Below are 14113 nucleotides of genomic sequence, written 5' to 3'. Positions count from 1 at the left end.
AGAAGCTAGCCATCATTTCCAACAAATTATCTACCACAGCCTCAGGAGAAAAATATACCACCGAAAATACTATCCTAACAGGCAATATACTGCTAAAGAAAAGTTAAAAAAAACCTAATATAACAGCACCTAACGCTTGCTTAACAAAAAACAACACCTGCCCCGCATCAACACTTTACTAGGCAAACCCTCCAGTCTCCAGGGCATCCTGACAAAAATAGCATCATGAATAATTAAGCAGCTTATTAACCACTGAGCAAGCACTCGAATGAAGACAATGCTTCCAATCCCCACCCTCACCCATAAACTCAAATCTTATTCCTGAATCCCTCTACTCACTCAAACACATTCTACCAGTCCTCCGCATCACTTCAAACTGTATCAAAAACCAAGTGACCCCCAAAGACCTCCAGCACGCTGCCAGCTTCTCTCATGGGCTAAAGTCACCCAGTGATGTTACAGGAGGTCGTCTCTGGTGCCAACGTGCTGAAGGGGACACATGAAAAACAACCCTGGAGAATGATGTAACTCACTGAAGTCAGTGACCCAAAAGCCATCACAGGACTGTGGATGACCCGTGGACTGCTGTCCTTTTCCTGGCAGTATCTCACAGGTGTGCATGTTTCCTATGTCTGTCCTCAGCTCCCACCCCAACCACACCTGGGGCAATGCATGCACAGTGCACGTAAAAGTACACAGACTCTTTCACTTCTTGTGCAATGCCATGCAATTTTGTAAGAGACCTTTCTGTGTATAAAACATGCTGTAAATATGGGAAAAACCTTTATATTATCCCCTCAAGGGCCACACTGTACATGTGATACTAACTGCCCCAGCTTTCTCCAGAATCTCAATCTCCACCTATCTGTCCCACAGTCGGTCTCTACCATCCTGTCTCCATCTATGTCTCCTCCTCCCCACCCCCAGATCTCTGTCCCTTGTTACTGGCCACTGTATTAACAGGTAAATGCAAATCAGTTGTTTATTCTTTCAATTCAACAAAAAAGAAATGAGAAGGACTACAGGACTGTCCACTCCCTGGCCACCATATTCCCTATGAAAGCATGAATCCAACAGGGTGGAGGAGTGGCCTAGTGGTTAGGGTGGTGGACTTTGGTCCTGGGGAACTGAGGAACTGAGTTCGATTCCCACTTCAGGCACAGGCAGCGCCTCGTGACTCTGGGCAACTCACCTAACCCTCCATTGCCCCATGTAAGCCGCATTGAGCCTGCCATGAGTGGGAAAGCGCGGGGTACAAATGTAACAAAAATAAAATAGATACTATTGGAGATTCTACATGGAATGTTGCTGCTATTGGAGATTCTACATGGAATGTTGCTATTCCACTAGCACCATTCCATGTAGAAGCCTGCGCGGCCACATAGTAGCAACAGTGGAGGAGTGGTGGTTAGGGTGGTGGACTTTGGTCCTGGGGAACTGAGGAACTGAGTTTGATTCCCACTTCAGGCACAGGCAGCTCCTTGTGACTCTGGGCAAGTCACTTAACCCTCCATTGCCCCATGTAAGCCGCATTGAGCCTGCCATGAGTGGGAAAGCGCGGGGTACAAATGTAACAAAAAAAAAAAAAAAACCTGGCATGAATCTCACTGTAAGACAGACTGAAAAAACATCAGTCCAATACTACTAAGCAGAATCTCAAGTCGGCACTGTGCTGTCTGCTGCTTCCCATTAACAGAGTACACTGTGCACCACACGCCCCCAAAAAAAAAAAAAAAAACAATATTAAGTTTATTATGCAATATTTCCTTAAACATTAAAAAAAAAAAAACCTAGAAGAGGCCCCACTGCATATCTAACCAAAACTTCAGACTTTAATATTAATGACAATATCATGAGCTCTAAAGAGCAACCACTGGATTTGTATTTAATATGAATCATGGAAAGCGGAAGGGGGTATGACAGTGATTTCCAAAATTACACCATATAAAGAAGCCTCTTGGCAGCAGAGTTGAATTACAATCACAATGACCAACTAAACAAGTAACAAAAGGAGCTTTTTTGATTGCTTACAGATCTTAGTCTGACTAGTATGTCTTCATCACTGGGCACTGTACTAAGGGGCAAATGTGAATCAGTTGTTTGCAAAAGCCGAGGGGACACAGCATAAAGTTACTCAGCAGCACATTCAGAAGAAAATATTTTTGCACTCAACTTGCAATTAAGCTCTGGAATCCGTTGCTGGAGGATATGATAAAAGCAGCTAGCGTAGCTAGATTTAAAAAAAAAAGGACAAATTCCTGCAGAAAAAGTCCATTATTAAGGTAGATTTGGAGGGGTATAATCGAACGAAAACGTCTATCTCCATGGGCGTTTATCTCCGAGAACGGGTCCGTGAAGGGGCAGACCGAACCGTATTTTTGAAAAAAAAAATAGACGTCCGTGTTTTATTCGACAATTTGTGAGCTGGGCGTTTTTGCTTTTCAGCGATAATGGAAAATGAAAGCGCCCGGCTCAAAAACGAATAAATCCAAGGCATTTGTTCGTGGGAGGGGCCAGGATTCGTAGTGCACTGGTCCCCCTCACATGCCAGGACACCAACCGGGCACCCTAGGGGGCACTTTTACAAAAACAACAAAAAAAGGTAAAAGAGCTCCCAGGTGCATAGCACCCTTTCCTTGTGTGTTGAGCCCCCCAAATCCCCCTCAAAACCCACTACCCACAAGTCTACACCATTACTATAGCCCTAAGGGGTGAAGGGGGGCACCTACATGTGGGTACAGTGGGTTTGGGGGGGGGGGGGTTGGACGACTAAGCATTAAGCAGCACAATTGTAACAGGTAGGGGGGATGGGCCTGGGTCCACCTGCCTGAAGTCCACCGCACCCCCTAACAACTGCTCCAGGGACCTGCATACTGTTGTTGCCAGGGAGGTGGGTATGACATTTGAGGGTGAAAATACAAAGTTGTGAAACATCATTTTTTGTGGTGGGAGGGGGTTAGTGACCACTGGGGGAGTCAGGGGAGGTCATCCCCGATTCCCTCTGGTGGTAATCTGGTCATTTAGGGCACTTTTTGGGGCCTTATTCGTGAAAAAACAGGGTCCAGGAAAAGTGCCTTAAATTCTAGCTACAAACGCATACTTTTTTTCCATTATCGGCGAAAGGCACCCATCTCTGTTCGGGTGATAACCATGCCCCAGTCCTGCCTTCACCACGCCTCCGACACGCCCCCGTCAACTTTGTACGCTTCCGCGATGGAGTGCAGTTGAAAACGTCCAAGTTCGGCTTTCGATTATACCGTGTTATTCGTTTTTGTGAGATAAACGTCCATCTCCCGATTTAGGTCAGAACTTGGGCGTTTTTCTTGTTCGATTATAAGCAGGTTGGGGACATCCACTGCTTGTCCATGAGAGCAAGCAGAATATGATCTATTGACTTTTTAGGATCCTGAAAAGTGTTTGTGACCACAGGTGACAATTTTTCAAATGACTGGGGATGCTAAACGCAACCTAAATCACGTTTCCCTACGCAAAATAAAGGAGGTCGCTCAGCACCCACAAAAGCTGACTCCTGTGTTTGTAATTGGCCACTGTTGGAGACAGGATGCTAGACTGGGCCCTTGGTCTGACCTTTATGTTATGTTATATATACCAAGGCTAATTTTTAATATGGTGCTATAAGGGGAAATTGGTCTTTACCGTTATAGTAGACACAACATTACTTTAGCTCAGGGTTCTTAACATGAGAGAAAAATAAATCTTCCCACCTGAGGTGCTCCAGATATTGTTGGAAAAGCTTCTCGCTGTCTCGGGTATATTTTAAAGCTGTCTGTCTTGTTTACAACTTTCAGAGAGGTATTAGTACTAAGTATTTGGAAGATCGCCCTGTGGTGTCTTCTGCCCTTCACAAGGTACATTCAACCTGTGCCAGAAGGGGGGCTTTGTATTGTGCAGGCCTCAGTGCATAGAACCAATTGCCCATTCAGACTCCTGCTCCTGGAGGAGTAGCCTAGTGGTTAGTGCAGTGGACTTTGATCCTGGGGAACTGGGTTCAATTCCCACTGCAGCTCCTTGTGACTGTGGGCAAGTCACTTAACCCTCCATGTCCCAGGTACAAATAAGTACCTGTATATACTATGTAAACCGCTTTGAATGTAGTTGCAAAAACCACAGAAAGGCGGTATATCAAGTCCCATTTCCTCTTTCCCTATTTGAGATTCTACATGGAATGTCCTTCTTTGTTAGATTGTACAGCGCTACGTGACCCTGGTAGCGCTTTAGAAATGTTAAGTAGTAGTATGTTGCTACTATTGGAGATTCTGTTGCTACTATTTGAGATTCTACATGGAATGTTGCTATTCCACTAGCAACATTCCATGTAGAAGCCTGCTCTTGCAGATTAGCAATGCGGCCGCGCAGGACGTCAGACTCACAGAAACAGAAGCCTGCGTGGCCACATTGGTGATCTGCAAGGGCAGGCTTCTAAATGGAATATTGCTAGTGGAGGAGTAGCCTAGTGGTTAGTGCAGTGGACTTTGATCCTAGGGAAATGGGTTCAATTCCCACTGCAGCTCCTTGTGACTGTGGGCAAGTCACTTAACCCTCCATTGCCCCTGGTACAAAATAAGTACCTGAATATATGTAAACCGCTTTGAATGTAGTTGCAAAAACCTCAGAAAGGCGGTATATCAAGTTCCATTTCCCTTCCCCTTTATTTAGATGCCTCCTTTACAATGGAAACTCCAGGGGCACTGTATTTGGAACTGGTTAAGACCTCTCTTTCAGAACAGGCTTTAACTTGATTGCTACTGATACCTGTTAGTTATGATTCTCGTGGTTTTTGGTTTGTTTGGGGGGTTTTTTCGGTTGTGGTTGGATATCTGTTTAGTTGAACAAGTACAAGTATTGTTCATGCCAGGGGTGGACCATGACTGAGGTGGTGGGCGTGGGAATTACAGCACACCTGCTCAAGATCTGAGGAGTGAGGAATTGGGGGGAGGTCGGCTGCACCTTCCCCTTTTCTGATCCATGTACTTCCCTTAGCTCAGACTCAGTGAGGGCCACAACTCGAGTCGCATTTTCAGGATTTCCACAATGACTATGCATGAAATCTATTCGCATGCACTGCCTCCATTGTATGCAAATAGATCTCATGCATATTCATTGAGGAAATCCTGAAAGCCCAGATGGGTTGTGGCCCTTGAGGACTGAGGTTGCTCACCCCTGCCCTAGTTAGACCCCAGTACCCCCCTCATCCTCAGCCCAGGCTAGACAGACCCAGATTCTCCTGCCACAGTAGGCTTCCCCAAACAAGTCCCAATTCCTCCACTGGCCACATGGGAGCGATTCATTATCTTAGCCAGTCTGGTGACATCATCAAAAGCCCCAAACATCCACCTTTGATGCTGTGTGCCGATGATGTTACTAGGCCAGATCCATGGTGGATGGGACAGTGGGACAGGCTGCAGTTTGGAGGCACATTTTCAAAACACTTAGCCTTCCAAAGTTCCATAGAAACCTATGGAACTTTGGAAGGCTAAGTGCTTTGAAAATATGCCTCTTGGACACCCCTGCTGTGACGTGCTTACAGAAAAGTGGGTAAATATGTAACTGAACAAATAAATATTCACTCTAATTGCAGAGCTGAGACAAATGTTATCTTACAGCTTAGTAATAACTGGGTAAACTGAGGCACAGGACGACTTTTAATCCACCAGCACCCACCTTCGATTTTTTTCTGATTCAGACACAGAAAGTAAACGCCTGGGGAGGACAAACACTCCTACCCTCCTCCCCCATTCATCTTATGCGGCTTATGAATGTATTTATTCAATTCATTGCTATGTTTACATAAAGAGTTTTCAAAGACACACATTAATCAGACACTACTTCCGGGCCATATCCAACAGGACACAACACTGGATACATTTTTTTCTGGAGATAAAATCCCCTGCAGACAGGTATTTTACATGCCAGGAATTGATAAGTTGCTCAGGAGGTGAGTCTCTTTCAACTAAAGGAAGCTATGGAATGAGGGGGTGTAAGATTAAGGTAAAAGGGTACAGATTCAGGAACCTAAGGAAATACTTCTTCATGGAAAGGGTGGTGAATTCATAGAATGGCCTCCCGGTAGACGTGGTGAAGACGAAAACTGTATCTCAATTCAAGAAGCTTGGGACAGGTACACAGGATCTCTAGGGGAGAGGAACGGATAGCAGATGGCATGGATGGGCAGACTGAACGGGCCATATGGTCTTTACCTGCCTTTTGTTTTCTGAGGCAGTGAATGCAAATCTCTCTCATGAATATTAATTGTGCATATCCTGAAAACCTGACTGGCTGGAGTACCTTCAGGACTAGGTTTGGGACCCACCCCCCCACACACACACTCCCTTCTATCCTAAAAATGCATGTTCCCGGTGTTTGTAAATATGATTAGGACACAGTCCTACCACACACCTGGGGACCTGATCAAAGCCTGATGACAATTTTGTGATAGCAGAGAGGAAATAAGCTTTATACCTTGCAATAGCAAACTAATGAAGGCATGAACAAGCAAGGGACTAGCAGATTCCTCCCAGCTTCCCACATAAGATGAGTAGGTATGTCAAGCTCCATCTCTGACCGTCTTCAAATCTAAGCTAAAAGCCCACCTTTTTAATGCTACTTTTAACTCCTAACCCTTGTTCACTTGTTCAGAACCCTTATTTTATCATCCTCACTTTAATATTCCCTTCTGTTGTTTGTCCTGTTTGTCTGTCCTAATTAGATTGCAAGCTCTGTCAAGCAGGGACTGTCTCTTCATGTTCAAGTGTACAGCGCTGCGTACATCTAGTAGCGCTAGAGAAATGATAAGTAGTAGTAATAGTAGTAGCTTCCAAAACTTTTCCTAATAAGCCCAGTGAAACAAACACTTGAATATCACCTGTGCAACCAGCATTCTTTCATGGGTAAAGAAAAGCCAAGGATGTACATGAGAAATGGTAAATATCACACCTGTCAGCAGGTCAGGATAAGCTACAGGAAGAACCAGATTCAGGGCCAGATGCACAAAACCTAACAAGCTGGCAACTTGGGTTTTACACTGGTTCTAGTCGGTTTAGCAAGCACAGAGTTCAGCGAGACATGCACAAAAGGGTTTTGAGGGTTCTTTTACTGTCACAGTAGCAGCTAATGAAAATTGTCTGCAAAGTTATTATAATGAGCTAATTACTGTACAAATGTGCATGCAAAGCAATGCACAGCAGCTGCCCCTACTTTTACCGTGGAAAATTTAACGGGAAGTCTGGAACTGTCGGTCCTGACTGTTCTTTACTGTTGCAAGTAGGAGGAGGAGAGAAACAAGACGCACCAGAGCAAGGGAGATCACTGACCGCATTGTGTGGAACTAGTAGAACATGCTCACAGTTGGCATGGACGGCTTCTGCATATTTGAGCCCTGGCATGTTTTTTTTCATCCAACGGACCTTTCTGTGACTAGCAGCAGCATCTTCAACAAAATTGTAAAAGACTTTTCCACATGAGAACGGCACACAGCTGTTTCTTTCCCCAGCAGTGGGAAGGCAAGGAAGACGCCGGAGCCTCAACGCTGGTCTGCCCGTCAGTCGCTGCTCCAGCCCTGGAAGCACACCCCCCAAAATAGAAAAAAAAAAGGCTACACAGGCTTTCATACACGCAACTTCTTTGCATGTATGAAAGCCATACACAAGCGCCTCTCTGAGCATGTGCAGAGCAGCCACACTTAGCGATTGGCTGTTCTGCGCATGCTCAGCTGACTGACTGGCTCCTCCCCCCACCCCACCCCCAATCGAACTGCTCGCCGCTTTTGCGAGTGGGTCATTTGCGTGTTATTCTTTTTGGGAATTCCTCTGTATTTCCAAATTGGTAAATCCTACCGAGGTGAGAATAAAGAGCGATTCTTTACGGGGACCTTTGGGCATCTGGACCTCAGTGACTCATTAACTCTATAGTGCAGGCTGGGAATAGGTTCACTTTTAATAAACTATAAACCTTGAATGGACAAGAACATGTGACCTCTGAATCACTAAGGGGTCCTTTTATTACGGTGAGTTAATGGATTTCCTGCGCAGCATTTAACGCTCACTAAATCCATTAGCGCATCTTAGTAAAAGGACCCCTAAGATTCTAGCCAAAGTTATTTTCACATCAATTTAGAAGTTAATTTCAACCATCACTGTAGGGTTGGTTTTTGTTTTTGTTAAATGTGTTTATTGCAACAAAGCTCAAGCATAAAACAACAGCCCACTGCACAAAAACAATGCCCTTTCACAAGTTATTTTGTGTTAGTATTTATCATTGAAAGTTTAAGTGCAAAAGATTCTGGTATCTGGACTGGATCGGAAGAGAAAGATTTCATTCCAGGCTGCAATTTCTTTTTACTGGACCAGCATAAAAATTATCCAGTGACCTTACTCGTATGGTTCTACATAGGATCCCAGTCTGACTGCCCCTTGAGTACCCGTGTGCAGTTCTGGTCTCTCCCTCTCAAAAAGGATACAGTGCAACTAGAAAAGGTTCAGAAAAAGGTGACAAAAAGGATAAAGGAACAGAACTGTCCAGCTGGAAACTGACCTAGAACCTAAAAGATATCATAGTAGCCAGCACGGAAGAATATTCATGTAACATCACAGTGTGAGCATAATACAAACGAAACACCTTAATAAGCATGCATTATTTTATTTATTTTATTGAATTTGTATCCCACATTTTCCCACCTTTTTGCAGGCTCAATGTGGCTTACAATACATCTTGAAAAATGGAAGACATTAGGAAATAGACATTTAGAGTTACAGAGGAATCTTGGGCAATATGATTATGATAAAACAAGATAATAGCATGACAAGCAGATATTATAAGACAGTTTTGACAGAGCCGGTGGTGGGAGGCGGGGCTGGTGGTTGGGAGGCGGGGATAGTGCTGGGCAGACTTATACGGTCTGTGCCAGAGCCGGTGGTTGGGAGGCGGGGCTGGTGGTTGGGAGGTGAGGATAGTGCTGGGCAGACTTATACGGTCTGTGGCAGAGCCGGTGGTTGGGAGGCGGGGCTGGTGGTTGGGAGGTGAGGATAGTGCTGGGCAGACTTATACGGTCTGTGCCCTGAAGAACACAGGTACAAATCAAGGTAGGGTATACACAAAAAGCAGCAAATATGAGTTATCTTGTTGGGCAGACTGGATGGACCGTGCAGGTCTTTTTCTGCCGTCATCTACTATGTTACTATGTAACACCTCTCATGAGGAAAGGCTAAACAGGCTGGGATTTGGCGAAAAGATGAGAGGATATAATAGAAACTTTAAAAATCATGGCTGGGAGGAATGGTTAAATAGGGCCAGTTGTAACCTTTCAAACACTAAAACAAGAGGAAGGGAAAGAGAATGGGACTTAATATACTGCCTTTCTATGGTTTTTGCAACTACATTCAAGGCAGTTTACATAGTATATACAGGTACTTTATTTGTTCCTGGGGCAACAGGGGGGGGGGGGGGGGGGGTTGCCCTGAGTCAAAAGGAGCTGAAATTGGGAATCAAACCCAGTTCCCCAGGATCAAAGTCCGCTGCACTAACCACTAGGCTGCTTCTCTACTCCATGAAACTAATAACCAGCAGAGTGAAAACATATCAAAGTAAGCACTTTTTTTTTTCATGTAACACATAATAAAGCAGTGAAATCTGTTGCTGGAGAGTGTGGTCGAGGCTAGGATTCAAGAGATTTGGACAAGTTCCTGGAGGTAGAGTAGATAAAAGGCTTTTAGCAAGGTAGACTTGGGAGAGCCATTTCTTGTGTCTGGAAATGTTTGCTACTTCTTGGGAACTGCACAGGCCACTGTGAGAGATAGGATGCCGGGCTCGATGAACTTTTGCCCAAGTCATGTTCATAGGTTTGTTATATTATTAAAAACTCCGCGAGCATACAGGTTCCTTAGGTAGCTCAGGCTGCATCTTTAGTTTCAGTTTCTACTGTTTCACTGGAAGAAGTCTCCCTGTTTCACTAGAGTGCCCTCCTCTCTCAGATTTGCCCAGTAGGTCTTAAATCTTCACCTCAGCTATATCAATTGCAGAGAAGAGGCTATATATATGCACATCTGTTTGGGATTTTTTTTTAATCTACCCTTAAGGTAAAAAAAAAAACTATTTATTGTCTTGTGCTCTCTAGGCCATAAGGATATTTTGTAAATAATTCAGTAAGAAGTAAGATCCAGCCATATCAGTAATGTTCTTTCTACTTATTAACTGTCAAGGCTGACTAGAGGCTCAAGGACTAAGGCTTTTCTTCCACGGCTCCTAAGATGTAACATTTTGGACGATTCCTTTTACTTAGCGGCCCTTTTACTAAAGATAAGTGTGTGCTAAGGTTTAGCTTTAGTAAAATGGCCACTTAGTTCTCCCTCCCCACTTAAGGAACTTGAGAGGGATCCTCCTGCTACCAAAAACAGAGGGTAGTGGCCCCACATAGAGCAGACTAACAGGATTTACTGTGGCACGAATGTTGGAAGTCAGGAGTCTGGATACATGAAATGGCCCCTAGTCCAGGAAAGCTCAGGCCTTGACAAGAAATAAAGGAAATTTTGGCAAAAAGGAAAAAACAAAAGGAGGAGGGAATATGTTTATTCCACACTTGATATACCGCCTTTCTGTAGATACAGTCAAAGCGTTTTACATATATACTATTTTTACAGGTACTTTCTGTCCCTGATGGGTTCACACTCTAAAGAAGCAAATGGGGGACACTCAGCCACTCAGGTTTTCAGCCTATCCATAATTAATATGAATGAAACAATTTGCATGCACTACCTCTATGGCATGCAAATCCATCTCATGCATATTCATTGTGGGTATCCTGAAAACCTGATTGGCTAGGTGTGGCAAGGACTGGGTTGAGAACCCCTGCTCTGAAACATTGTGTGCACACCAGCTGCTGCTACACAACATGAAACTGTATAACACTAAGTTAAAGTAAGTATAACTCCACTATTTTCACTAAGCATAATTAGGGTTACCATATGGCTCCAGAAAAAACCCTAAGCATAATCAAGTACGGATTTTTCTTGTAGCTTTAAAATAAACTTTCACATTTTTTCTTAATATTGCTAGACATTTACTTCCTAAACACTCGTCAGCTAGAAGAACTGTAAAAAGACGAGGAGTCCAGTGCAGGCATTATTCACCAGATAACGACCTAAAACCAAGGGGGGTGTTTCTCCAGTACTGCCCTGCAACCCTGGTGCTGTACTCAAGAGAAAAAAAAAAAGCAAAAGAAACGCGCACAGACCAGGCAAGCTGCAAAGGGTCACGTGAAACAGCATTTCTGCAAAACATCCGTGAAACTGACAGTAAAACAGAGCCTCCCCCCCCGGTCCTTCCACTCGAGCTCACCCTCTATCACCATGTGCCTGAACAATACAGGCTGGACGTGTCGCACTTACAAGACATAGGACAGAGCAGATCACCCCCGGCTGTTTTAAGTCTCCTGCACGGGGCTGCTCTTTGCCAGTTATTGCGCGCATGCTGCTTGGAGTGTCCAAAATGCGATCAACAAAACACAGCTGTCAGAGAGCCCCGGAGAACTTGATCGAGTTACCCAAGGGCTGGGGACGGCGGGGGAATAACTCGCGTCAACAACTGAAACCAGTCCAGAGTGACAGTGCCCTGGAAGAGATAGGTGGGGCGCTAAACCCAATAAACCACAAAAAAAGCTCAACTGGCAGGCACAACCCCCACAACGTAAGCTAGATTCCTGCCACGAGTGTCTTAAGTTCAGATGCAAACTGCAAAATGACAACTGAAAGACGGATAATTATTCGCAGAGATGTAATTTGTTTCTCTTCCTATTTCACGATTCTCTAAAATATGGCAACAAAAAAGTCTTTCTGGCACACAATTCCGCACTTCCACGACCCCACTGCTGGAGGAGGTGGCAAGGGGAATCACCCCGGGGGGGGGGGGGGTGCGGATATTGCTGCAGCTTTTACCTGTAAGCCAGAGTCATGCATTCGAAAAGTTTCGTGAGGGACGCGTCTATGGAGAGGTGACAGGCGCTGGCTTTGCCGAAGCTGTACGTCTGGCACGTCTGTTTGTTCACCGTGTCGAAGTCGTAGCCCTTCTTCGGGGGATGCTCGCTGTGCGGGGACGAAACCATGAAGTGGCCGCTGTGGATGATCTGCGGTTCGGGGCTGTCCGATTTCTTCAACAGAAGGTTCGGCTCGTCCGTGTCCGAATCATCGTCGGCCTCCTGCTTGACGATCACCGGCGCCCGACAGCGGAAGGCCGGTGCCGCTCGAGCGGTCATCATCCTGCCGGTTCCGCGGCGAAAGAAACAACGATCAGCAGCAGAGGCTCCAACAGAATAATCATAGCCGCCGCCAGCCCCAGCGCCCCTTCTCTACCTCGTTCTCCGAAGAGCTGGAGCATTGTGACGTCACGCGCGCGGAGCGCCCAATCGGCGGGTCGCTGCCAGAGAGGTTTAAGGGGGGCGGGGAGTAAGGAGGAGGAGGAGGGGTAGTTCCCTGGCGGGGATTGGACGAACCCCTGGCAACGCCCACGACCGGAATGCTGGAGGGAAGGTCAGACGGGGATGGGGGGAACCCAGGAGGTTTAAGCAAATGGTAAGAGCTCGAGGCATAGCCGGGAAGCTCAAGTCCCGGGAGCCCCACGCCCGTCAGCCCTTTGCACGCTACCCATATTTGGAAGCTCTACGTGCAGAATTTGGGGGAGGAGACAGTTGCAGGAAGTAGACACGAGGAGCTGATGCGTTCTGTGTAAAAGGAAAAGGGGATTCTCATTCTCCCTCCTGTGGATGGAGATGGTTTGTGGACTGTGCAGTATTGGCCGTATGTCATTTACTAACGTTGGTCCTTTTACTTTGCACTGTAATTTAATACTTTACCATTTGGCAGTGCAAAAAAACAGAGGTGTTCTGAGAACCCCAAGCTAACTTATGTGAGAACAAAGTGTCTCTCTGAGGACTGTGAGCTAGAATGAGCTCAGAATTTGTTTGTAAATCACCCAAGAATGAAACAGTGGGAATTTTCTGTTAAGGACTTTTTTTTTTTTTGTGGGAAAGCTGGAACCTTTTATAATCTGTTTCCTCTTTCCATTGCAGCTGACGGAAAGGTGGAAGCCTGTTTGTTTGTTTTTAATCTTTTAAATACCTCTAAATAGGAGCCGACTCTGAGGGTGCTGCCGGTGCTTGAGCACCCCCAATGTTAAGAAAATGCCTTGTATGTGTCCAGGGAGGGGTTATTTCCATTGGGCTTAGCACCCCCAATAATTTTAAAAAGTTGGCTCCTATGAATTAGGTATTGCAGGATGCAAAGAACAAATCCTAAAGAAGCTTCAGACCAAAACAAGGCAGCCAGGCTGATATTTGGTAAAACACGATTTGAAAGCACAAAACCCCTCCGTGAAAAACTACACTGGCTCCTAATCAAAGAATGGTTCACAAAATTCTCTACGGAGAAGCCCCAGGATACATGACAGACCTCATCGACCTACCAACCAGAAACACATCTAAATCATCACGAACATATCTAAATCTGCACTAACCCAAGCTGCAAAGGCCTCAAATACAAATCAACGTACGCATCCAGCTTTTCCTACATAACTACACAACTGTGGAAAGCACTACCGAAAGCCTTGAAAACAACATACAACCACCTAAATTTCTGGAAATCACTAAAGACCAACCTGTTTGAAAAGGCATACCCTACTGATCCAACCTAAAAGCCTTATCTCTGCAACACAACAAAAGTAAAGTATGTGATGGACATGACACAACTCTTCCGTTGACTGCTCCACACGAAGTTTTGTTATCACAACACCACTTTGTATTTGTTCACACCGGAGTCTGCAAACGCATCTCCGGCACTATGTAAGCCACATTGAGCCTGCAAATAGGTGGGAAAATGTGGGATACAAATGTAACAAATAAATAAATACTCCTAGTACCTTGTAGTTAGTGGTCCTTCAAAAGCATCCCAGTTAATGACTGGAGAATCATAAGAACTTTCTGGATAACAGAAATGGTGGTATTGATCCTTTTTATATTCAGATGAATCATTTACCTAGGATTTGAATAACTTTTGTTAAAGTAAATCCTGTAAATATATTTTTTTAATTTACTGCATTTTCTGTTAATGCT

General features: G+C 45.0%; 1 protein-coding gene across 1 annotated transcript in view; it reads right to left on the bottom strand.

Annotated features, from left to right (window-relative positions):
- The window catches only part of MLXIP (MLX interacting protein), a 160446-nt gene extending 148079 nt beyond the window's left edge, over positions 1 to 12367 (bottom strand). The window contains exon 1 of the mRNA XM_030219870.1: positions 11946 to 12367. Coding sequence (XP_030075730.1) covers positions 11946 to 12265 — 320 coding nt within the window. The 5' untranslated portion in view covers positions 12266 to 12367. The remainder of the gene's footprint in view (positions 1 to 11945) is intronic.
- Between the last annotated feature and the right edge of the window lie 1746 nt (positions 12368 to 14113).

The sequence above is a fragment of the Microcaecilia unicolor genome, chromosome 11, assembly GCF_901765095.1.
Source record: "Microcaecilia unicolor chromosome 11, aMicUni1.1, whole genome shotgun sequence".
In the NCBI taxonomy this organism is placed as follows: domain Eukaryota; kingdom Metazoa; phylum Chordata; class Amphibia; order Gymnophiona; family Siphonopidae; genus Microcaecilia; species Microcaecilia unicolor.
Note: the sequence above shows the minus strand (reverse complement) of the source record. Positions and strands in the feature narration are given on the sequence as shown.